This window comes from Cuculus canorus, chromosome Z, assembly GCF_017976375.1.
Source record: "Cuculus canorus isolate bCucCan1 chromosome Z, bCucCan1.pri, whole genome shotgun sequence".
Classification (NCBI taxonomy): domain Eukaryota; kingdom Metazoa; phylum Chordata; class Aves; order Cuculiformes; family Cuculidae; genus Cuculus; species Cuculus canorus.
In genome coordinates this window covers 67,614,124-67,639,553 of record NC_071441.1, presented here as the reverse complement: position 1 = coordinate 67,639,553, position 25,430 = coordinate 67,614,124, and the positions used below count along the sequence as shown (strand labels likewise).

The 25,430-nt window shown below is 47.1% G+C and overlaps 1 protein-coding gene across 7 annotated transcripts in view; it reads left to right on the top strand.

The window, feature by feature from the left end:
• The window catches only part of RUSC2 (RUN and SH3 domain containing 2), a 63,362-nt gene that overhangs the window by 23,673 nt on the left and 14,259 nt on the right, over positions 1-25,430 (top strand). For 3 of the 7 annotated variants that reach the window (XM_054054299.1, XM_054054297.1, XM_054054298.1), the window contains exon 2: positions 21,666-23,744. In XM_054054299.1, the coding sequence (XP_053910274.1) occupies positions 21,773-23,744 (1,972 nt within the window). In that variant the 5' untranslated portion in view covers positions 21,666-21,772. Of the gene's footprint in view, positions 1-3,630; positions 3,933-21,665; positions 23,745-25,430 lie in introns of those variants that run through there. The other 4 variants (XM_054054296.1, XM_054054295.1, XM_054054300.1 and 1 more) reach the window with 3 other exon arrangements.

The following is a 25,430-nucleotide window of genomic DNA, read 5'->3' as shown; positions in this document are numbered from 1 at the left end:
GGTCATCCGCTGTGGTAATGAGTTTGCTGTTGCTCATGCCACTTTCCGTTTGCTTGAGAGGCATGGACACGCTGAAGGTAATGAGGGATAGGTGGAAATACCCATCCATTAGGAAGAGGTGGCAGGCAGCTCACTGTGCTGTGTTATAGCCGTGAGCTGTGGGGCTGCCTGGCTGTTGTGAGCGTGGGCAGGTTGTGCATCAAACCTGATGGTGAGGGTTGATTAAAGACCTCTTCCTGCCTGGTGCTTGGTGTCAGAGCTACAGCCCAGACAGCTGGCTGGGATCTAGGGCTGAGGTGCTTCATGTTCATGAATCACTGGAGCAGATCTGCAGCAAATAGGTGTGAGGCTTGGGCTGCTGGTACAATTGCAGTGAAAGTGGAAAGATTTCTTCCTTCTTGTACATGGAAGCGATCTGACCTTAGAAGCCAATTTGTGCGTGGCGTGCAAAGGAAGGACCCCAAGGCCAATGCAGAAATGTGATGAGCTTTTTTCCACCTAGATGATCTATTTGTATCCTGATTGTTGTCAACGAGTGCTCCACGTATACACACAGCTTTTGTCCAGCGTGAGTGTGGCACATGGGTCTCCCCTTAGGTGGTGAGCTCTGCTGCAGTCTGACACTGGGAATGGGATGTGCCTCCTTACTGGAGTTCACTGTGAGTAGAATATATTGTACAATGAGTTCACCCACCCTTGGAGCAAGGGGGAAGGAGGCAAAATGACAAACCCCCTGTCTGACAGCTGGTATGCCTGTGAGTAATGAGACTGATGTTGCTTTACAAGCACTTTTCTCCTGCCAAGCTGCACCCCACAGTGCTGGGGTATGGGGGAATCATCTATCTCTACTTTTCCAGGCCAAGCAGGACAGGATCCTCTGTTACTTTAGAGGCAGGCGTGTTCTGACATCTCCATCTCCCTCGCCTTCTCTAAGGAGCTCAGTCACCAGCCTGCATCATCCCTGCTCCCCTCCTTCCATGAGACTGAGGAGTCAGCCACCCTCCCCCTTTTCAGACTCATCGCTGTGATCAAAGAGAAGTCATGTCCTAGAAGACAGTCCCCAAGAAAGAGCTTTCTTCTTCCTCATTATCGCCTGTAATCTCTTACTGCCTATGAAGCTTTGGGACAGCCCATCAGTTTTTATGGCTGTTGCTGAGAGGGGCAGATCCTGGGAGGGAGATGCAGCAAAGGGGTGCTTGCTGCAGTGGCGCAAGGCCACACGTGCTTGGGGTGAGGGGAATGTGCTGAATGTGTTTGGAGGAGGAGGATACAAATGTTTATGTTGGGAACAGATATGTAAATAGGAGTGTTTCTCAGGAAGTCTGCTGTCTGCTGCATTGCTCTGCCTTATTTTTAACAAAACAGCCCCCTGACTCCATCTGCTCTGATGTGCGTCTGCTACACGAGGCAGGCGTTGCCATCCGTGAATTAGTTAGTGCCACTGTCCTGTGGCAGGGACAGGGATGGAGGCAAGCAATTCGCCTGCCAGCATTTATACCTCCTGGCGTCAGCATTGGCAATGCTCATGGAGGACTGAGGAGGGTAAGGAAATAGTTTCCATTCTCCTCTCTGCTGTGGGAACAAGTCTCCTGGGTAACAAATGCTCCTTGTTCTGCACAGAGCTCCACAGCTGAGACTCTGTCTCCCTCTTCGCTGCTGCTCCATCACTGTCCCAGCTGAACGGGCCAGAGACGTCTGCTTGGACTTGCCTTAATTAAGGCCGACAATAAATGGGACTGGCCATACAGAGGCCCAGGGGCTGCACGCTAATGAGAATACAGTAAATAGTCTCATCTACTGCAGCTCGGGTGAAGCAGAGCCTGGCAGGACTAGTTTTCTGCTTGCTGTAATGGCCAGAGGCATGTCCCTCCCTCCTGGCTGTGACATGTCCCTGCTGCTTGAATGAGATCCCGTGGTTGTGTGGGCTTGGAGCATCCAGGGAGAGGGAAGAAGTGGGCTGGCGAGTGTGAAGTACCAAAGATGGGCAGATGCATTGGCCTCTTGGGAGGGACCTGTGGAGCCTGAGCTTTGGGATGGGCTGACAGATCATTCCCGGTGTTTTGGAGGTGAGTAGCAGAGCCATGTCTACAATGCTGGCTCCAGTGCATTGCAAGTAGGCTGCATGGCCCTTTCCTTGCTGGAAGGATCTCTCTGCACTGAGGGGGGTCCTAGACTCCTGCCTCTGGAGCCCTTGGTGGGAGCACCCACCAGCCACTGGGTTTTCAGTCAGAAATCTGATTTGAATGTTACCTGAAGAGATATTTTACAGGTTTCTAATGGTCTGGGATCTGAGACAACTGGCAGTGCTTCCAGTAATGAGTCTAATGTTTTTCTGGCATAGCTTTTAATGTTGGCTTCTCCAGAGTCAGAAGCTTCTGCATTTTGTCCCAGCTACTGTATTTGTTTATTTGCTTACTGCTTTGGGTGCATTGTGGCATAGAGCAAAATGTATTCAGGCATGTGATGGTTCTTAATTTCTTGGAACCGTGTGTCTGTCTGACGTTTTTATCTCTTCTCTGACTTAGCAGCTACCCATGGAGCCTTGGTTTAGGGTGTGGGGTTTGTCTTGGGCTCTCAGGTGTTGCTTTTTTTCAGTATGGACACTCCATTTCCGGAGCTCTGCTTAGCTTGGCGTAGGGCGGTGGCAGTAGGAGAAGGGCTAGATGGCAAAGTGCAATAGTGTGAGTGGTCCCTCCAGGATGGTTGTCTCAGGGAAGCTGCTCCAGCGCTAGAAGGATCTCCTCTGGCACAGCCTGGAGCGTAGCTGAGCTTCAGGTGTGTGTGGTCATGCCAACACTATGGCAGAAAAACAAAAGCAGCCACACACACGTTCCTTGGTGAAGCTACTGTCTTGCCTACGGAGCAGTTTGCAACTGCCTCTGTTGAAAGAAGAATGGTGGAAAAATCATTTTACACAGCTCCAGGACAACAAGAGAGGCTGGGTTTTTGCAGGTGGTGATCCTTTATTTCGGGAAGGAGGATCTCTGTGGATTGCTTTGCAGAGGTGCTGGGATTTAGCCCAGGTTATGGGTGGTGCTTGAATCAGAAGCTGTAGCTAACAGTTAATCCAGTCATGATTTGAGATTCCTTGTGACAGCAAGGACTGCAGACATCCTGCCCCTGCCAGATGGATTCGGCACTGGGGGAAGTGCTGGCAGTTGCATCTTGCTCTGGGGGTGGCTGCATTTCAGGGATGCTGTGTAGATACTGTTAATGAAGCTCTTTAGGACAAGACACTAGAGAAATGCAAAAGAAGCTTCAAGAAGCTTCTTGTAGTTTTCCCGATATCTCAGTTATAAGTCCTTCCATCCTCCTCCTGCTGTGTGTTGCTCTGCAGACTGGCATTTTGTCTCCGAATTTGCCATTATCAATGGTAGGAACATAGCACTGCAGTTCATTTTGCAAAGCCAAGAGAAGAGATCAGACAGCCTGCAACCACACAGTATCTGAAACTCAAGCTCCTCACAGAATCAGATGATGCAGCTCTGCTTTAAGACATGGGCTTAATTCTTTTTATTTTGCTTCATGCTACCTTCCTGATTTCCCTCTAAGAATCAATCTTCCTTCTTCCAGCTCTACTTGTCCCCTCCTCTCCTTCTCTGCTCCCTCCCATCCCCTGTCTTGTCTGAGGTCCTGCAGAGACTGATTGCAAGTGGAGCGGCGGTGCTCTGGGCATGCTTGCTCCTTCACGCGCAGCAACGTCACAGCAGCAGCAGCAGCAGCAGCAGGAGCATTGGAGATGTGATTGCGCAGACCTTCTGCATTGCCAGGGATGCAGCTGTTAAAAAAAACAAATTAAAAAAAATGGACTCTGTGTTTCCCACAGCATCCTCGTGACAGAGCACGGAGCCCACTAGAATCTGAGTGCTCAGCAGTGACAGAGCAGAGCATGTTCAGTGACAGGAGACGGGGAAGAGAAGATCTGTGGAAAGGTGAGATGGAGAAATGATGGGGTGGGCATTAGTTGCACTGATGGTTTTCAGGCTGTTTGTCTGCAAAGTGGCTGTTTTCTTTTTGTAGAGATTGCCAGCTACCCGATAAAGCTTATAGGTTTTAGGATTGCTTTGTCTCTTTAAAGGCTGTGTTGCTTTGGAGCTACTGTGAATATAATGGATGCAAGCTAATGAGGAGGCTGGTGTTGCTGTGCAGAATGCAGTTTTGTCCATTGTAGTTATGAAATAGGGCTGTCATGTCCAGGGGTGGTTGTGCAGAGGCGAGCTGTGCTTCAGCCTGACAATGCAGTCGCATAGCTCTCCATTGTGCCTGCCATAACAGCCAAGCCCACACTGGTTGTTTTGGTCCTGCCAGCTACCATGCTCTCTGTGCATCACTGGCAGTGCTGCTGTTGTGCAGCTCAAAAGCTGTTTTGACAGACGGTGCTTCCATGAAAACACAGAAACAAAGGACACAGACAGAGGAAAGATTGCTGTCAGTATGGCTTTTATTTGGGGTTTTTTCCTTTCTTTTTTCCTTTCTTTCTTTTTTTTTTTTAAATATTGGAAAATCAGTTGCTTAAAGGTCTTTAGATGAAATATTGTGACAGATAAAAAACCTGCTCTTCTGCTAAGAGATGCATCAGGCTCTGTACAGACTCTAGTCCTTTGTGTCGCCCAGGGTGTGTCTGTGCTGGCTGTGTAAATGGATGCTTTATTTCTCTCTGCCTCCCTCACGGATCAGATGAGAAAAGTTATCTAGGAATGGAGGAATTAATGCTTTTAATTACTAAAATGAGGGGTCCAGGCTGGGTAACAGTTACTAGAGCTTAATTATGTGGTCTTGTTATAGCCAAATCCCTGTTTTCCCTCCCTGCTTTCCCTCCCCCACCCTCTGCACAAATCCTTCCATCAAATTGCCTCTGCAAAAACACAGGGAGAAGGGCTTGAACAAAAAGAAGGGTATGTGTGGCACAGGGGTACAGATGCCAGAGGGGCAATGTTTAAGATAACAGTCCGTGGGAACAATAAGACAAAGGTATAAAAGAATGAGATTTCCGTCTGCGTGGTACAGTGACTTGGCTGTAGGCAAATGTACACATGAGAATGTAGTAACAAAAGGACGTAATGAAGTAGCAGGTGCAATCTTTTGGGGTTATGAAAGATTCCGAGTACATGGAGTCGCAAGTGCAGGTGTGTTGGGGGAATGTGGTGTTAGTAAGAATTACATTAACATTGGTCCTTGAGGAAGATCCTGCAGGGTCTGGATTGATGAGTGTCAGAGGTGTATGGAGCGTGGGGGAAGTAGAGGCCTGCTTTTCTACCACTAGACACCTAAAGCATTATATATGTGCAAACTTGGCAGGTTTAACCTTTCTGCAGTTTGCCAATGTTATGAGAATAATTCCAAGAAAGCATCCTTAGGCCTGTCAGGAGCAACAGGAAATATGTAGATAAAATGGTAAATGTTTGACAGAGCTGCAGAGGAACCTTGGAGCAGAAGGGGCAAATGTGAGGGGCATTGCAGAGCTGGAGGAACAGAGGGTTCTGAGTCACCAGCAGTAGAGGGCACAGGGGAGGAACTTGTCAGGGAATTTAAATGTGTCTATTGTACTGTCATTCTCCAGCCTCTCTCTGTGTTCCCTGAAACGCTCAGTGCTATGTGCTGCCTCAAGGGGCTTGTTGAGGTGGGAGTGAGCCTCAGTACAGCCTTCTCTGCAGCGGTTTTCTGAAGGAACCATTTTGCTGCTACAGGTTCTCAACTGGGTGCTCCTTGTCCATCCCTATGGAGCTGCAAGGCTCTCTGGCCACGACGTCTGGGGAAGAAAATAAACACAGAGTTTCAGTGCAGGGTGTTGGGTGAAAAGGAAAGGGCTTCCAGGAAATGCACGAAGAAGAGTGCATTCTGCTTACAGCTCTATGACAAGTCCTGGAAGCACTCATAGGAATTCCTGCACTGCAGGTCCTTCTCATCCCTATCTCACCCTGGAAACCCTCCGTGTCTCCAGGTGTCTGTCCCACCCAGCCTGATGTGAGCAGGGTAGGTACCAGACTGCATTTGTGGTGCTGCTGCAGAACAGGCTCCTGCAGGTAACTTGGTGCAAGGTGACAACAGTACATGTGTGTGTTTGTAGGTGCACTGTGGGCTGGAGAACAGGATATACGACGTTACTTATCTATGCAGAATACACATACTTGTGTGGGGGTGTAGAAGAAAAAATGTCTAGTTTGAGTGTACAATGCTTGCTTAAAGAAATAAAAAGAAGGTGATTGCAACCTTCGCTGTGTCAGACAGCAAGGGTCCCTAAGCCACGCAGGCTGTGCCTAGGTAGTAGGTGCCACTCTTACAACAGCATCTGTTAAGCAGTGAGAGTGCACAGATAATCTCTGCCTTGAGATGCTTAAAAGATGGGCAAGAGCTTCTGGTGACTGGAGCTGACTGAAGTGATTCACAGGAGATAAAATTGCTGCCGTATGCCTCCCTCATTGCATCACTGCAGAATGCTAGAGATAAAGTGCAGCTGGATCTCTGGATACAAGGAGCCTGGACCTGCATTCCAGAAAGAACAGGTGGCTGAGAAGAATATGCCATGGACTCAGGAATGGCCTGCCTGTGGCTCCATTGCCATCTCTCAGGTGTCTGGGGCTGTGACAGCAAACATAAAATGAATTCTCTGTTTGCTGTGACAGCAAACATAAAATGAATTCTCTGTCCCAGAGATCTTAATTTTCTTCCAGTCTGATGCTCCTAGTGAGTCAAGGTGTCACTCTGGTATTATTCCTGAAAGCCGGAGAGTAATCCACCTTTAACAACCTGTGTTGTGTTTTGACCCATTTTTCATTTATTTCCCAGTCTTATTATTATTTTCCAATGTTCTCTGAAAGCCTTACATTGAATTAAGGGCAGGTCGATAGATCTAACCTGTGTCAATTTCCTTCCTCTTTTGGAACAGGTACAGATTTTGCTTTTATTATTGGCCAGCCACGCAGCTTCTCCCCCTTCCTCTCTTTCCACATGGGTGTTCTTATCAAAAGCTCTGTTGCTAGCTGCTGTGATGCAACTTATTCTTTCATTGTTCTGGGATCAAGAATATCTTGTCCCCCTGACTTGAATGCATTCATCTTCTTGAATTTGTTCCCACTTCAAAAGCTCATTTCCTTTTCTGTACCCTCTTTCCTCAGTATTATATAACCTGTTATCACTGCAGCTTCGGAATTCATCTTCTTGCCAAAACAGCACCAAAGATGCTGTTTCACTTACCTCTGATATCCTTCATGATGTGGTTATTCATTCAGGTTGGTCAGCAGCCCTGTTTTTCTAATTTCCTCACCTTGCTTGGTGATTCCAGATTTTTTTTTTCTACTTATGATGTATATTCAAAGTCTTTTCTGATGTACATCTCCAAGCTCTTTGTTCTTATTGACTTCATAACTGCTCTCTCTGATATGCCAGAGATCTGCTCTTTAAAAATTAAAGAGGTTTCTTGACAGAGCTGTCTGCTTTTTACCCTTCTGTCTAATAGCAACTGGGTCAGCTTGAGATATTCGATCCAAAGCCACTTCTATGTTGTGGATGCTGTGTGGTAACTGTTCTTGGTAGGCAAGGTTGTGATGGATCTGAGCACTGGTTAAACCCAGAAAAAAAAATGAACCAAAAGTGAGAGGTGCAGAGATCTGTGCAGGTGGGTGAAACATGGAGGATTGGAGGTGCCCCTTCCCACCTCTGCTGTCAGCTGTGGAATCTCAGGATAGTCCTTAACAAGGAGATTTTGTTTACAACAAGGAGATTTTGTTCACATGTTGTGGAAGCCATTGAAATCCAGCTGGCAGTGGGAAAGCTCCCTTCTCTGCTACCTGTGCTTTGTTGTGGGAAGAATCCTGATGTGGATAAAGTGCTTCTGGCAGTCTAGTTTGTAAGTCCTGAAGGGCCAGAAGTTCACCCCATTCCAGAGCTGTGTGAAAGGCTGCAGGATAAGGCTTGAAGGAGCTGAGGGAACTTGGCTGGCAGGGGGTGAAATCCACCGCAATGATCAATGGCAGCTGTGTTGGTGACTAGTCTTAGCAGGGATTTGTCATGTTATCTGCTGAGCAGGTTCCCTGCATGCCCTAGCACTCAAGTGAAACTTGGTTCCTCTCCAAAGAGAAATAAGCGGGCTGTCAAGATGGCTGTAGTTCCCGATTCTGCTCCAGTTTTCTCTCTTGATGAAATGATTTTAATCTTCATTTTCTGAAAGAAATGGTTCCAAGCAGGACATATCTGTTAAGATGAGTACAAGAGCAGGCTTGTCTACAGACTCTTCTTCTCCCCACCATTGTTGTGTTGCAGCCTCAGGGTCAAGTAGACAATGTTTTTTTCTATCTGTCAGATGCATGCAGATATCTGGGGCAAGATATTTGGGCAAGGGAACTGATGGCTATATCAGCAAATAGGGGGAAAGAAAAAGAGGATTAGAGTTGTTAACTCTTGCAAATACATAGACGGCAGGAGGCAGGTTTGTAGTGTAGGTGAGTAGCTGTAATACAGGTGATGGCGGCTTCTGGGTCAGGTTCACTGAGTGAACTGCTGGGAAAGAGACTGTGTGTTGGTCTTTGTGCAGTGCTGAGGGTATGAGGCTGGGGGCATAATAAATAATAAATATTTGAGTGATGTCAGCAGTGCTTTGTACTGACATTTGGCAAGTGATGGGAAACTGGCTTTACCACCAATCTCCCTCTCTGCTCCAGCACAGGTGATCTCAGAAAGTAGAGGGCAAGTGTCACTGCCCTGTTATTGTGCTTCTTGGGCCAGTGGCACAGGTATCTCAGAGTGATAAGAGCCAGCAGTTCCTTCTGGCAAGGGGACATTTCCTTCTCTGGAAGTTACAGGGGAGGGCGGAGACGGGGTGGAATAGAGGCCGTAGGGAAGGCCTTGGCAAATATACAGCAGATTTTGACCTCATACTTCCCTGGGACCCACTGTTGCCTCAAACTAGATTGTGCTGTCTTCTTGAAGAAGGGTGAGACACATGGACAAGGTATAGGTACTAGACTGGGAGAGTCTGACTTCCCCTGGTTCCCAGATATGCAAGAGAGTCACCTGAGCATCTGCAGCTCTGGCAAATGCTTAGGAGCACTCCTGCATACTGATGCCAGAAAAAAATAGTAGGCAGTTGCAAGAAAATGTGTTTTTCATGACAACTCAAATGGTCATATGAGTTTTGATCTGATGAATTGCTTGACTGTGATACCCTCAGCGCTAGGAATAAATTGAGTGTTGTTTAACACAGACCCAATTCAGCACCACTTAGATCTTATTTTTCAGCTTCTTCTGACCTTCAAGGAATGGGCTTTTCAGGTGTTACTCTTTAAGGAAGCAGGGAGTCCATTTGACTTTAGACTAATCTCATCTGTTTGTTTTATAATCATAGAACAGTTTGGGTTGGAAGGGGCCTTAAAGATCATCTAGTTCCACCACCCACTTGCCATGGGCAGGGACATCCCACTATATCAGGCTGCCCAAGGCCACATCCAACCCGGCCTTGAACACCTCCAGGGATGGGGCAGCCACAACTTCCCTGGGCAACCTGTTCCACTGTCTCACCACTCTCATAGTGAAGAAATTCTTCATAATGTCCAGTCTAAATCTGTCCCTCTCCAGTTTATACACGTTCCCCCTTGTCCTATCACAACCTGCCTTTATGAATAGCCCCTCTCCAGCTTTCCTGCAGCCCCTTCAGGTACTGGAAGGTCGCTATAAGGTCTCCTCTGAACCTCCCTTCTCTAGGCTGAACAACCCCAACTCTCTGAGCCTGTCTTGGTGGGGAAGGTGCTCCAGCCCTCTGATCATCTTTGTAGCCATCCTCTGGACCTGTTCCAACCGCTCCATATCCTCCTTATGTTGAAGATTCCAGAACTGGACACAATACTCTGGGTGAGGTCTCAAAGAGAGGAACAGAGGGGCAGAATCCCTTCCCTCGCCCTGCTGGCCACGCTTCTTTTGATGCAGCCCAGGACACAGTTGGCCTTCCGGGCTGCGAGTGCACATTGCTGGCTCATGTTGAGCTTCTCATCGACCAGCACCCCCAAGTCCTTCTCTTCAGGGCTTCTCTCAATCACATCACCCCCTCATTGCGTATTGAAAATGGGGCTTGCCCCAATCCAGGTGTAGGATCTTACACTTGGCCTTGTTGATCCTCATGATGTTCTCAGAGGCTCACTTCTCCAGTCTGTCCAGGTCCCTCTGGATGACCCATCCTTCTGGTGTGCCAGCTGCACCACTCAGCTCGGTGTCATCCACAAACTTGCTGAGGGTGCACTCAATCTCACTGTCAATATCACTGATAAAGATATTAAACAGCACTGGTCCCAATACGGACCCCTGAGGGACACCACTCATCACGGATCTCCATCTGGACGTCGAGCCATTGACCACTACTCTTTGAATACAACCATACAACCAGTTTCTTATCCACCATACTGTCCACCTATCAAATCCATCTCTTTCCAATTTAGAGAGAAGGATGTTGTAGGGGACCATATCAAAGGCTTTACAGAAGTCCAGATAGATCATATCCATCTGTTTATCCATGTCCACTGCTGCAGTTACGCCATCATAGAAAGCCATTAAATTGCTCATACAGGATTTTTTAACTCCAGAACTGTGACTTATTCATTGTAAACTGGCACCAGATGCCATCATTTCTGGAAAAGTGTGACCTAAATGCTTTCTGTGGGCAGGCTCTTCTTTGTTCTGCTCTGTCTGCATTTGTGTAGAAGCAACTGCATGCTTATTTAACCCTCTTTGGTCTAGTCTATCAGGCCACCTTCTTTTAGTCCCTTTTTGGGGTTCACATGGCAAAAAGTAGTGATGAGTGCCTTGTGCTGCATTGTCATCTGTCTTCTGTGAAACTCAGATAGCATAGCTTTCCTCATAGATGTCCTTCTCAGCAGGAAGAATGACCTGTCTGGACCATTGTGCTACTGCAAATTTCTGTTCTTTGCAGCGATGCTAGCTCCAGGGTCTGCTTACCTGACATTTTTCTGTTTAGTGCCATCCTCAGACATTTTCCACTAACACATGAGAAGATCCAGGGGAGGTATAAATAATTCATATCTCTGTTCCCAAGATATTATTAGTCCACACATCTTCCTTGGCTTTGCCTAATTCATTCTAATGATCATTACCTGGGGTGACACATCTGCTCTGGGGTCTGGCTTAGTCTGGTTGAGCTCTCCTTCACCAGCTCTCCATACTTGTTAGTATGTGAGTTGTTGTAGTCACTTATAAGAGATTTCTTGCCTGAATGTGGCTTATCGTGAGCAGTGATTGTAGCTTGACTCTTCAGAAGAACAGCAAGGGGGTTTCAGCATGAATCTGCACTTAGACATTTTCTACTGGTCATAAGCAGTTCTCTCTTGTCCACAGTCAGTGGCATCTACTGCTGCTGAGATTTGTCCTCCAGCTGCACATTATAGAGCTCGAAATGGCTGTCGAGCCATCTCACTTTCCCAGATGTCTCTTCCTTGCCTTCAGCTTCTTGTCAAATGCCTCATTTTCATTTCTGCAGACACTTGCTATTTATAATTACTGTATTTATAAAGCACTCTGAAGGTGGTGACTACTTATTACAGGAAGCCTGAGAGCCTTTTTGTTCCCATGTGCTTTCCTTCCCTGTTTCCTCTTAGACTGGCTGTTTTGGGGAGGCACTAGGAGAGAGGAAGGGTGAGGTTGTGTGGAGCACAGTGGGACCTCAGACATTCCTGGAGGTCTCTAGACTCTGGTACAGCAGGGCTAGCTGGTTCATGGCATGCTAAAAAAGGAGAAGACATGGAACAGCCAGAAAAAAAGTATGTCCCAGCACTGACAAGCAGTGACATGATGGAGGTTAGTGTACAGAGGTGTCAACACTCTAGTGACATGTTGTTCAGTTCATGCTTGATCATGAACCGATAGTGGTTGTTGACTCATTGGGTTTTCTCTTACCTGTGCTTCTATTGCTGTCTTTGCACAAGTTTTGGAGACCCTAGACAATGTCACCATCTTTGTAATTCTGACCTCTCTGAGGTGCTGTGTTGTTGATATCATTTGGTATTAAAAGGTGGAGAAACACCCCGGACTGAAGAAATGCATTTCGATTTGTCCTGGAGGCACTGAAAGGTGATTCCCCTATGTTCCATGGCCAATATTTTGGTCTACTGCCTTGTTGTCTGCTTTCGCTTTGGCACAAGTTGAGGTTGAAAAGAAAAAAACCACAACCACCTTTTGGCTTGCACATTAAAAGAGAAGGGTAATCTTCTTTCATGGAGGCAATCCAGCAGACCTCACTGATTAATAAGGCAAATTCACCAGGGACAATATCCTTCAGTCCAGACCTTAGTCAGACATTGAGGACCCTCTTATCTCTTGGACAACCACAAAAAAAATTGTATGGTGACATGGAAAACATCTTCTCTCACATCTACATCAAGAATTTGTGCAACTTCAGGGAGGAAACCACCCAAACCCAACATTGCAGTGATGGCAACAAGAAACTCCTTTCCTCAGAGAACAGATATGTAAGGAAAATCCCCTTATTTGTTTTGGGCTAGTCTTGTTGTAAACCTTGATTTTTCGAGCTTGAGATTCAGTTGTGCAAAATATGGAACAGAAGATGGCCACAAAGTGTACCTTTTCAGGTTCCAAATGATTAAATTGATTAAATTGATTGTAACTCATTAAGCCAATGTCATTAAATGGCAAAAAGTACCTGGATGTCACCCTGATCATAAAGGTGACACTTGGTATCTCCATATGAATGTTAAAGTATGTAAGAAATGGAATGGAAAATTATGGTAGTCTTCTAATGTTGATACAGAAAGCAGGGAATATCCCGCTGTTGACTAGGAAACTATGTGCAGTTAGTCACTCCAGCTCAGAAGGATGACTGCAGAGCTGAAGGGAATTGAGAAACTGCCCAGGACACAGCACAAAGTCCTGGAAAACTCTTGTAATAGGAGAGACTGAAGAAATGGGTATTATTTGTGTCAAATGGGAAACTGTAGGGTTTGTGGTATGAAGTAATGAATATTCTAGAGAAAGACGATAATGATTTATGAAGTGCTTTGCTTGTAGCATGGAAATATCTCACAAAATTGAGGCTTATTTAAAACTGATAATAGGAATAATTTTCATGTACTGTAATTAATTAGTCCGTAGATCTTACTGTCAAACTTCAAAGCCCAGCAATGTTCCCACATGGCTTGGCATTTGTGTGAATAAGACTACCCTCTGTATTTATAGTACGTGCTCAGAAGTTGCAGAGTTTTGAAACCTGCTGGTTGAATTGAGGCTTCGTTGCAAGGGCTTACAAGAGGCAAATTGTTCCTCCCCATTTGTTGCAGGTATTTATTCTTTGCTCTGAGACACCTGGTGCAGAAAGGACACAACGGATTCAAGAAAGGAGGTGTCCAAATGTGAATTTGTCCTAGCCAGGAAGATGTAGGAGCCTGCAGTCTTAACATGGCTCTTCAGCCCTCTTGAAAACCCTTGAAGTGATTAGAAGCATAGTAGTCATTCCTCCAGTAGACTTTGTGTGTCCCCTGGGAGTCTGATCTGCTCTGCCAGTAGAGCCAAGGATCATCCCCATTTGCCCTGTTTTTTTTCTCATGGTGAGTAATAGGTGTGTGCATCCTCTACAGCCCAGCAATACTTTCTTCAGCAGAAGACCTTGGTTAATCCAGGCTTATCAGATTTAGTTAGTTAGACCCTTAATGCTCTGTTGAGCCCAGTCATTCCAAGCCTAATTAGCACATGAGCTGACTTGTGGAGCAATATCCTAAAATAAACTGTCCTGAGCAGAGCTTTACAAGCTGAGTTTAGTTTGGGTTGCCAGCCCCTGCAAGGGATAAGTTTGTCCTCTCAGAAGTATGTGTAAACATTAGGAGTGCATAGTCTGCTTCATAAGTATTTTATTAAGGTTCTGGCTTGCCTTTTGTTAGTTCTGTTGCATGGAAAATACTCTGTTACGTAAATTGATGCTGCGGTTTCATCCAGATCCTCTTGAGTTCTGCCTTGCCACTTGCCATACAGTCATATAAACACACCCAAACATTGGGAGGACACACTTGTAGGGAGGTTCATGACTGGACAAAGGATTAGAGAATACTCTTGATTTTTAGCACAATTAAAAACTTGTGACTGCTCAAAGGGGTGGCAAATGTGATAGAGAAGATGATACTCTCCCTGTCCTAGCCCAAGGACAAGCAATGAATCTAAATGCCCATATGTTCAAAAGGACTAATACTACAGTGGCATGTAATTAGGTGTGGAGCTAAGGAAGTTACAGGCTCCAAAAGTTGACAGATTTCAGAAAAAAAAATTGGCATTACAAAGGATGTAAAAAAATATGTTCCATTACGATTGTATAGGCTCCTTACTTGCTATGGGAGTGTTATGAAACATGCTTCTAGATTTAAACTCTTCCCCTGTGGAGGAGGCTGCCTGTGAGCCAGGCAGAGAATGGGGCGTCTGGTCACTCATTTGTCCACTTTGGGGTTATTACACCTCATGCAGAGCATCTGAACTCTGCTGGCAGAGGTGAAGGGAGGGGCTTTACCCATCCGATTTACTTCACAGATGTCTTGATTCCTGTGCTGAAATCAAAACTTCCCTGTGGCAGTTAATCTATGAAAGCTAAATAAGATCATCTGTCCATTGCGTCTTTCTGCTCCCTCATAGTTCTGAGCTGGTGGCAGCAGTTGCCCTTGATTTTGTTTTTCTAGAGAAAAGCATTCTTAATGGACTTGTATTAGATAGGGAGGTCTTGTGAACACCTGCTGCGCCATGAGAAGAGTGGTTTCTAATCTTACACAGTCTCACTATGATCCAAGGATTCATTCCCATATCAGAAGCTTCTTGTCCCATCATCCTGGGAATCATTCTACGTTGTTTTTTTGTCTGCACTTCTGCTGGCTTTGAGTGCCATTCACCCACAACTGCTGGCTATATTTCTGTCAATACTCAGCTGCAGCCTCTGGTTCCCAGGGCCCTCAGTTGGACAGGTCTGTAGGAGCATGTTCAGGAGGCAGCCAGCTAATAGTCACAGCCCTGGTTTGCAGCTAAGCCCTGTCCAAAGCTAGGCCACTAAGGAGCAGTTAAGCTTGGCTTCTTAGGTACTGATTCTGGCCAGCAATGTCATTTCCTGATAGGATTTTTTTTTTTCCTGAATGGGTTCTTGACTACTCTGGGAATAACACAGCAGCCAGGCTCCAGCACCCAGACAGATCCATGCGTCAGGAAGGATTTTTGCAATTTGAGTTCTTCTAGTACCTTTAGTACACTTTCAGAGGGCTCAGGCAGAAAGGTGCTACAGATGTGTCGTCCCTCCTGCTGTTGCTGCTGCTACTAGAGTGTTTGTGATAAGAAAGGATTTGCTGTGTCTGCAGTTTAATTCAGAAGCAATTTTGGTGTGATATTAGCAGCTAGAAACGTCAGAGTCTTTTCTTCCTCTGTGGATTTGCATATGGCTATTAGGAGCATATGTGGTGGGGGCTGGGCCAGAGGAGGGCTGGTGGGGAGGAGGAGGAGCAGGTTCCAACCCAGATCACCTCGGCCTGATGCGATGCTCAATTCTCGCTCATGAGTCATGGCCTATAAGTGGCTCCTGCTGAGTGCCACATGCCAGATGATGAGTCACGGAGCAAGAGAGCACAGAAATGGGAGAGACTGATTCAGTCACTGTCCAGCTCCTGTTTAGCCGGTATAGATCCGCTGCTTGAGCTATTTCTAATGTCTTGTGTAACTCAAAATGGCCAAAGTAGCTGGGATTTCTTTTACTCATGCTCGTTGTGTCATCAGCACGAATAAACATGCTGGCTATTGCTTATATTCATCTCATGTGCCCACTCATCTCTGCTGGCAAGAGATGAGCCCCTTGTTTCTGACCAGCGCAGCTCCTTGACCCGCGCAGCTCCTTGCCGCCACAAGTGCAAGGGCTGGGATTGATCATCACATGCAGCAGTTTCCATTTTGATCACATCGTAATCCTATACAGTTCTAGGATGTAATGATACATTAATCACAGGCTTATTCAGGCTGTCCTGGAAACCACTGGAAAAAGCCTTGACCCGGGCAGCACTTCACTGTGGAAAAAAAAGAGAAGTGGTCATTTCAGGAATCACTGTTTGCTCATCATCACAAGAGGAACCAGCCTGAGCTGAGACAGAAATGTAGGAAGTATTTAGTCTTTCTATCTTGCCACAGATCACGTTAAACTCTGGGTGCTGGCATGTTCACCCTGGGACCAGGCAGACCACCTTCACTATGTGCCTTGCACTCCAAGGCAAGGGAGGAGAGCTGGGAGTTTAGGAAGAGTCAACAACTATGTTTTATTTTACACCTTTTCTGTCATTAAATGTGCTAGTTGATTTCCTAAAGCATTTAATGGAGAGGTGAATTTGGCAGAAATGTATTAGCTGTCGACAAATAAATGGATGTCCCAACAAACACCACTAGCTAGTCCCACCCTACAACAACTTACAGGCTTCCTCGTCTCCACCCTCTTCTTACTCACCCTGGTGGTTCAGATGGTCCCTTGGTCACTCATCCTGTGGCTCTCACCCCATCCTCGTCACTCACACTGCTTCCCAAATGCCCTCCAGCTTTCTGTAATTCTCCTGTTAAGTTTTTTAAAAACCATTCAGTAGTTTCTGGCAGCTTTTGGAGTGGTAAAGCTGAGGCATGGACAAACTGTGTTAGTGGGATCCTGGAAGCTGGTGCTAGAATAATTGAGTCCTGTGATTTTCCCCCTGTCTGAACAGTGCCTTTCAGTTTGGATTCCCTCTCCCAGCCTTTTTGCCTGAAAGCAGGCTTAGAGGGAGTAAACTGAATATATCTGTCCCTGTGGAGCAAAGAGATGTCTGTATTGTACCCCTGTCTGCAAGTTCACACAAACTATGGCTTATTGCAGCATTTCTGCTCATACTTGTTTCTGTGTGAGAGAGCTGTGTGGCTTCTCTCAGGCACGTTAATGCGAATGCTCTGTAAGAGCCAGGGATTCGCATGGAACAACCCTCAAAGAACAAGCAGCTCCAATACAAAAGGATTTTTGCTGTTTCATCTATAAACTGAATGCCCAGCTTTTAACCCCAGTTTTCAATCTTTCACCCTTGAGTGGCGTGTTGGATCTTGGTCTTTCTGAGGAAGATGTTGATGACGGTGAAACCAAAGCCATTTTGAAAGAGCCCGCAAGAACTCTCACAGCTAAAGGTTTCCACAGGGCATTCAATTTCATAGATGAAGTGACTGAGATTTGTAGAAACACTAATTAGTTCTGAAAAGCCAGTCTCTGAAAAGTCAGCATTGCCTCCAGCTGATAGTTTGGATGATCTTGCTCCTGCCTCTTCATCTTTTGTGCTATGTGTGCATTTTTTTGGCGTTTAAGTCACATTTCTTTCTTAAATCTCTACATGCGTCCCTCAGTATTACATTACATTTTGTGAGCAAATTTGAATCGCTGTGTGTTAAACCCAGTCACCCTACACGTGCTGCTGAGGGCACTGGGCAGAGTATGGCATTAAGTAATTAGCAATGGAACTACAAAAGTGTGGCCAGAGTGGTAACAGATGACAGGATATGCCTGGAGTTATGTGACCAACACACCTAACACATCACCTCCTCTAATTGAAGCAAACCCTTGCAGGTCAGTTTGGAGCTCTCTTTGATGACTTCTACTCCTCGCCAGTATTGCAGAGGCAGGCTGTAATCCAGAAGCCACAGAGCTGCACTGACCACCCTTAAATTAGCCCAATATCCTCAGTCTTTGAAGGTAGGACAGAGGAGGGATTTGGGGGCCTTTATGTAATGCTCAGCAAGAACTTAAAGACATGAGGTGCAGAGCCTGAAGGGCTCAGTTCTGCCAAGGTACCGTGTGACCCTGTTATCTGCAGCATGCTGCCTGCTTCCTAAAGCACAGGCACAGCCTGGCAGGCAGCTAACTCTCATATCAGTCGTGAAACACCCTTTGTTGCTCGACACTTCTTTCCCGCTACTTAGCCACTTAGCTTTGCTGTGGCTAATGAGTTTTTCCCGTGTATATATAAACATGAAGGTACAAGCATTCTGAAGCAATTCCACGCCACACCATAGATGTCTCACAAAAAAAGACATCCTTCTCTGCTCTGCATTAGCAATTTCACTTGACTGTAGTGAAACATCCACAGGTAATTAAATGTGTGGCCCTTTGCACCTCAAGAAAGAGCCGAATAAACAACCCACATTTCCCATGTAGTAGCAGATGGTGTCGGTATAGAGAAGGCAATGAATTTTGGCATTTGCCATCAAAATGGCTGTTCTACTGATCTGTCTGGAGTCATTGTGCTCCCTGTGTGCCTCCCTGCCTCGCACTGCCACGACATGCTTTTCTAGGCAGGGATCACTGCTGGATGCTGTGTTTGCTGTTGTATGTGTAGGGTAGAGTGGGATTCAGCACACTGTGGGCTTGTGCTGTTACAAACGATAAATAAGAAGAATGAACTAAGTTGGCAAAAAATGTTCAGGTACTAACTGCTATCCCCACGTCTGGAAACATCCCCTTGCAAAGGGATGTTAATGCTTTACAAACAGCTGATTAAAGCCAGCAGAATCGGCAACTACTCTGCTTGCTGGATTTTATGCTTGTGTCAATGCCAGCCTACCAAACCCTGAACAGAAGAGGAAGGATCCAGAATCAGAGAGGGAGAGCCAAGGGGAAATGCTCTGTCGTTGGGAACTGAATAATCCCTGCACTGGCCGCTGCCAGGCTACTTGCATCTCTAAAACAGGAGGAAGCCAAGAGAGGTGTCCCAAGAGAGAGAGGGGTATCTAGGGCACAATAAAAATGATGCATATCCCTAGGAAATCTGCCAGAATGGCTCCCTGCAGGAGTTGGCTGCGTGCTGCCTGTGGTATGGGACCTCAGAACCTTGTGCTGGAAGCAGGCTGTGGGTACAGGCAGAGTGGGCTCCATCTGCTGCAGCATCTGTGACAACCAATGAATCACAGCCCATCCAGGGAGTCTGTGCTGCCACTGAAACCAAATAGCTGTGCAGAGCTGCATGGTGCAGCCAGGGCTCCAGAGAAACAGCTGGGAAATGGCTGCGTGTCAGCTCTCTTGACATTTTGCTGTCAAATGTCAAAGTGTGCCTCTGCGAGCTCTGTCCTCCCACAGCAGCTTCTGCACAAACTGTGTGTTTCTCAGCAGAGCTTGGCAGCAGATTGGTGCTGGTAGCCAATTCCAAGCAGCCATTTCCCAGAGGCAGCTGAGACCTGGTGCTTCAGCAGTGAAGTGTGCTGTCATCATGGTCTGTGTCCTCAAAATGATGCCTTTCAAGTGGTTGCATTGTGGCAACACTCAAAGTATACCAAAGCCTTGTGGAGACATATGATATAAGCATTACAATCAGCCACAAAGGCAGAGGAGACCCCCATGAGCAGATGGACACTGAGGGTCCAGCTTTTTCCCCCGTGTGCTGGGGGCAGGGAGGCAAGATAAATAGGAGATCCTGCTGCTACATGTACCATCAGTAGTGCGCAATGTCCAAAATGGGGTACAAACACTGCCCCATCTGTTGAACACCCCTTTCAGCATGTGTCTGCCCTAGTCATTGAGTCAGGAGATGCTGTTACCCACAGTGGTCCTTGAATTTCGGGAATCCCTGGTGTAAAAGATCTGCCCCTAGGAAATGGGCTGAGGACAGAGACTTTCCATCCAGCCTCTGTGGCAGCAGCTGTTGGAAAGTAGCCAAAAGGTTGTAAGACAGAGGAGTCACTGAAAGGGGAGTGAAAGGTAATATAGGCATCAGGGAGATTATAGGTGGAGGAGAGTTTAGGGTGTCATAGTAGTTCAGCTGAATGTGGTCCGAGTGGTTCAGTTGACCTCTTTGCTGTAGAGCCTAATCCATGGTGAAACGTCCCATCAGAAGCCAACATAGGAGTGAGTGTGCCCCTATAATGATCTCTGATAGAGTCTACCAGAAGGTTTGTCTGTTCTCTGACAGTGTTGTTAGCATGAACTTTTACATCATTGGGTGTTTACTGTAAACAGTAAGTCCATCTCCATCTTTGTATTTGTTTCTTCTGCCAGCATCATCCTGTATCTGTAAGAAAGACTACTGTGCGTGGGAGGAACGTACTTCTTTTGATCATTTTTTAGCATCTTTTAAATTGCTATTCTTAAACCATGAAGCTGTAAGAACTGAAGTTCCTGATCTTTCTGTGGAGCTGTCTCATGGCTTACAGTGTTGTTCTAACTTCACTTGGCCCACATTTCTCAATTTCTCTCCTTGGCTCCCATGTGCCTTTGCAGCTCTGCTTCAAATCCTGTAGTCATCCCACAGTCACAAATTCTGGGGTAAGGTAGGCAGAGACAGATCCTGTGAATGCCACTTTCTGGATTCTGAAGATCAGTGATGCAGCAGACTCAGAGTCCTGGAGTCCAGAGCAGGATCACGGTATACAGTGTGAGGATGTTGTGAGCCTTGAAGATGCCTGGATGACATATGGGATGTTGATTACTGACCAAGGGTATTTGGACCAGGGTTTTCAGAGCACATGGTGGTTCTAAGGGAGTAGTAGTTATTTTTTAATGCATCAGGACCATCATGGATCACTGTTTTCTTTTTCTCCCTCCCCTTGCTGCCTTAGCTGCACTCTCATGGACTTCTCTGTGTTGGCTTCTCTGAATTTTAGAAGGGAAGGCACGAAGGAAACCCCCTTCCAGGTTGTCCTACAGATGCTTGCAGATTGGACCTCTGGGTTAGACGGAAAGGGAGGAATTAATTTATTCTCTGCTCACCCATATAAAATGCTGATGAACATCTTCCTCTAGCTTTATGAGAGTCTGCTATTTACTGAACACTGAGGGAGAGGGGCTCGTAGTGCCCTGCCTGTACAGCCTGGGACCATGAGCTGTGGCAGTCATTCCATTGTGAAGTACAGCAAGTCCCAAAGATAACATGGCATAGTGTAAGAGAACTGTGAACCAGGCACCCTGGACCAGTTTGAGCTGAGGCTTAACCATCAGCAAAAGGTCAGCTGAAGGCAACATACTGTATGGAACCTATTTAACCATCAGCAGTGGCTCCCTATGGTCCCACTGAAGTCATCCACTGCTTTTCAAATGAGAGGCCCCTGTGCACAGTTGTGTATTTTGGGATGCTCCCCTGGCACCTCATGAGGACTCTTGGACTTTGGAGAGGAATGATTGTTGCTGCTTTCCTGTTCCAATCCATTCCTGCTTTCCTGTCTGCCTGGACTTGTGTATCTCTAACGGTGCAAGGCTTGGCAGTGCAGTTAGGTGTTTGGTTCTTAAAAGAAAATTCAGGGTGTCTAAATGGAGGCACAGATATTTTATTCAATGTGAGAAGATGGCACTTCATTTCAGATCCCGTGCTGCCTGTGTGTTTTCCTGTGTGTACAATGTACATCCGCAGTGAGGTCTTCATTTGGCCCAAAGTTTGTAAAGCCCTCTGGCCACTTGAGTGAAATCAGTTACTCACTTCGGATAAGTTTGAGAGGAGTCAGTTGGAAGCAGATGTGTTGTCCCAGGAGTCTGCAGAGAGGAGGACATGTTTATCTTCTATTGTGACCCCTTCCTGGAAGGACAGCACAGAACCTTGTGCTCATGTACCTGTGCTGACAAGGACCAGTCATGAGGTCTTCAGCCAAACCAAGGATGCTTTAAATAGTCACTGCCTTTCCTGAGAGGTGACTTCCTTTGTGTTTTTGTCTCTCTCTAGGTGTCTGAATTTCCCCATGAGAAGTGTCTACCCTGCCTCTCATGTGCAGCCATACCTGTCCATGGGTAGTACCAGCTTAACTGATGTCCTGAAGAGCATTCCTCACCATGGATAGTCCACCCAAACTGACTGGTGAGACTCTGATTGTCCATCACATTCCCCTGGTGCATTGCCAGGTCCCTGATAGACAGTGCTGCACCGTGAGCAAAAGGACCAACCCCTTCTGCCAGCCAGAGCTCAGCATTACACGGACCTCTGCCCTTCCAGACAGAGACCTTTCACAGACTGACTCCTTGGTGTACAGCAGCTTTCTGCAGGCCTCTGAAACCTCAGTAGAGGCCTCAGACAACAAAGAAGGCAAAGCGAGGGATTTGATTGTCCCTAGTGTCAGTAAGCGACACAATCCCTTCCTCCTGAGTGAGGGTGAAGACCTCACTGTTTTTGGGGATGACTTGGGTCAAAAATCTTTCCACCTTCACAACTCACTTGTGGCTAGCAAACCTCCCTTTCATCTGCACGAGCTGGCCTTGCCCCCTTTCCACCTCCACGACTCCAACAACATTGTGAAATCCTGGAACATGGCCAGCCGTTTTGGAGTGGTAGATGGGCAAGAAGACAAAATCAGCAGTGACGACGTCCAGAAGAGGAACAATGCAAACAGATGCCACCAGGTGTCAGAACGCATGGAGCTGGATGAATGCAGCTGCCATCACGGCAGCTCCTCCAGCTTCTCCTTTGACGGTGGTGACCAGGAGTGGAACCAGAATACCGGTGAACCACTGAGGAATCAGGATGCCCTGCACAGCCGGACATGCAGCTGTTCCAGCTCAGAACTCCAACACTGTCGCTGCTACAGTTCATCAAGTCAATCTGAAGTGATTGACCAGCAGATGGGCTACATCAGTGACTCGTCCTGCAACAGCTCTGATGGGGTGCTGGTGAACTTCAGCACTCTCTACAACAAAATGAATGGCCAGTCTCGATCTAACCTGAATTCAGCCAACCTGTCCTGTGACTCTTCCTTCTGCAGCCACTCAGACACAGGAGCTTTTTACCTGGATTTGCATTCATCACCCACTGAATCCAAGATGTCTTGTGAGTCGCATCACCCAGAGAGTTCAGAGAAGGAGTGTGGGTGCCAGCACTCCTCTTCACCTGTCCTTGATGCTAATTGCAACTCCTACCACCTCCACTGTGACCCTTGCACTTCGGAGAGCTCAGATCTCACTGCCTGCTTCCAGAGCCAAGCACGGCTCGTTGTGGCTACTCAGAATTATTATAAGTTAGTCACGTGTGACTTGTCTTCCCAGTCATCCCCCAGCCCGGCAGGATCTTCCATAACTAGCTGCTCAGAAGACCATACCAAAGGTAGTCCAGCCCAGCCGACTGAATACTATCTATTTAGAAGGCCTGACCTGAGACAAGAGGAAAGCAATGTGGAGTGCAGTGAAGAGGAGGCAAAGGGAGAAGCCGGCCAGAACATGATTGAGGGTCAGGTCTATGTGAATGTGTCACCACCTAACCTCAACACAAGCCGGCAACGCTCCAGGAGTTATGATCAGAACCTGGACAGGAGTCCCAGCAGCAGGCTGGGCTCTTTGGAGCGCATGGTGAGCTGTCCAGTCAAGCTGAGTGAGAGTCCAGCAATACCAATACAGAGTTCTCCACCGAAGCGAGTGACATCTTTTGCTGAACTGGCTAAAGGCAGGAAAAAGAATGGCACCTCCCCGCCACACCGGTCCAGTGGTGATTCTTCCTTGGAGTTCTCTCCTATCCCTGAGACACAGCGGGATTGCCCAGCCTTTCTTGAAGAAAGAGCTCGACGGAGCCAGAGTCTTCCACCCATGCCCTTCATCCATGGCCTGAACCGGAGCTGCGAAGGCTTCTGTTTAAATCACACTTTTGGGGATAACCAGGCTTTGTGTTCCACCAAAGACTCAGTCGCCAGTGAGAAGGTCCCCAGTGGGCATGGGGCAGGTGAGCAAGCCTCTGTCTCGCTGCTGACGGAGGCAGATGCCAGCTTCTCGGGTGGCTCTGCCAGTGGCCACGGACAAAGAGATGTTAGAGCCCAAGCAGACGGTAAGGAACAAAACTAGGCAGAATGAAGAAGTAAAAAGAAAGGATGATTTTTGGGACATGAGGGAAACAGCAAAGGAGCTGGGATGGCAATGGGAGACCAGTGCTTGTGCAGTTGGTTTCCTGTCTGCCACTGCCTGGAGCGAAGCCCTGTTGTGCTTACTTCAGACCCAGATCAGTGCAAGTGTCTTCTCCTCGTATTTCTAAAGCCTCTTGAGGTTTTGTGCAAATCTCTCCTGTCACATAAGGGAGGACGTGGCATTAGCACTTAGGGTCTGTGCAGGCTGGAGAACTGTCTGCCTTCCCAGACATTGTACTCCCCCAGTCCGTGAGAATTGCATGTCTTTGGCTTCTAGAGAGAGACTTGAAATGCTCAGTGGAGTCACATTCCCAGCAGACAAAGGGAAAGGAAAAATTGAGGAGTTTTAAAAAATCATAGAATCATAGAATGGTTTGGGTTAGAAGGGACCTTAAAGATCATCTCATTCCAACCCCATTGCCATGGACAGGGACATGTCCCACCAGACCAGGCTGCCCAAGGCCCCATCCAACCTGGCCTTGCACACCTCCAGTGATGGGGTATCCAAAGCTTCCCTGGGCAACCTGTGTCACATCCTCAGCACTGTCATTGTGAAGAATTTCTTCCTAATGTCTAATCTAAGTCTTCCCCCTTCCAATTTAAAACCAATTCCGCTTGTCCAGTCACTCCATGCCCTTGTAACAAGTCCCTCCCCATCTTTCTTTTAAGGCCCCGTTTAGGTACTGGAAGGCTGCTATGAGGTCCCCCTGGAGCCTTCTCTTCTTCAGGCTGAACAATCCTAATTCTCTCAAGCCTGTCATCACACCAGAGGCGCTCCAGCCCCCTGATCATCTTCATAGCCCTCCTTAGCCTTTCTTCTTTGGACCTACATGGGGCAGAGGTTGAGAGGGAGGTGGCATAGCCAGCAATCTCCTCTCAATGCAGGGACAGGGAGCTCACATAATCGCTGCCAAGGCTCACAGCATGAGTCTTGCAGAGGTTGGAGGAGCTGCATGTCTCTGCTGGAATATCCTGGGCATATCCTCCACAGTGCATTGGATTGCAGCAAAGGTTCCTCTGTTGGAAATTGTCCCAGATTCCTCTGTTGGAAAGCCTGTAATACGTGATATGCTTTCCACCCTGATGTTGCTTTTACCTGTCCTGGTGAGGAAGCTGTGTGAGAGCCCCATCAGGGTTATGGCCATTTCTCCAGTGTGACAGGAGACCTCTATCTCTACTCTAGACAGCTCTTATACCTGCTTCACAGGCAAGCATGTGTCTAAAGTGAGGCTCTGACCAGAGTGCTGTGGAGTGGATAGTAGGACCAGACTGTCTCCATTTAATGCCCTGAAGGTTTCTATCAGGAGATAGGAAGAACATGTCACGCATTGCAGCGAGTGTGATGTGGGAGAGATTTTGACCTTCGGAGCAAGAGGTTTTTGTGTATTGTTCTATTTGTTTCTTGAGCGTTGAATCTGCACTTGGTACAGGATGGCAGGGAAAGCTCTCTGCTGTGAGCAGGCAGCGTGGGTGCAGCCCTCTTGGTTTGCAGAGGGAGGGCTTGGAAGGAGCAAGAGCGGATTGGGGAGGAGAGAGCAGACAAGAGCTCTCAGGACAGTATATCCCAGTAATTCCTGCAGTCCCTGCTGCAGTCCCTTCCTCTGCACTGT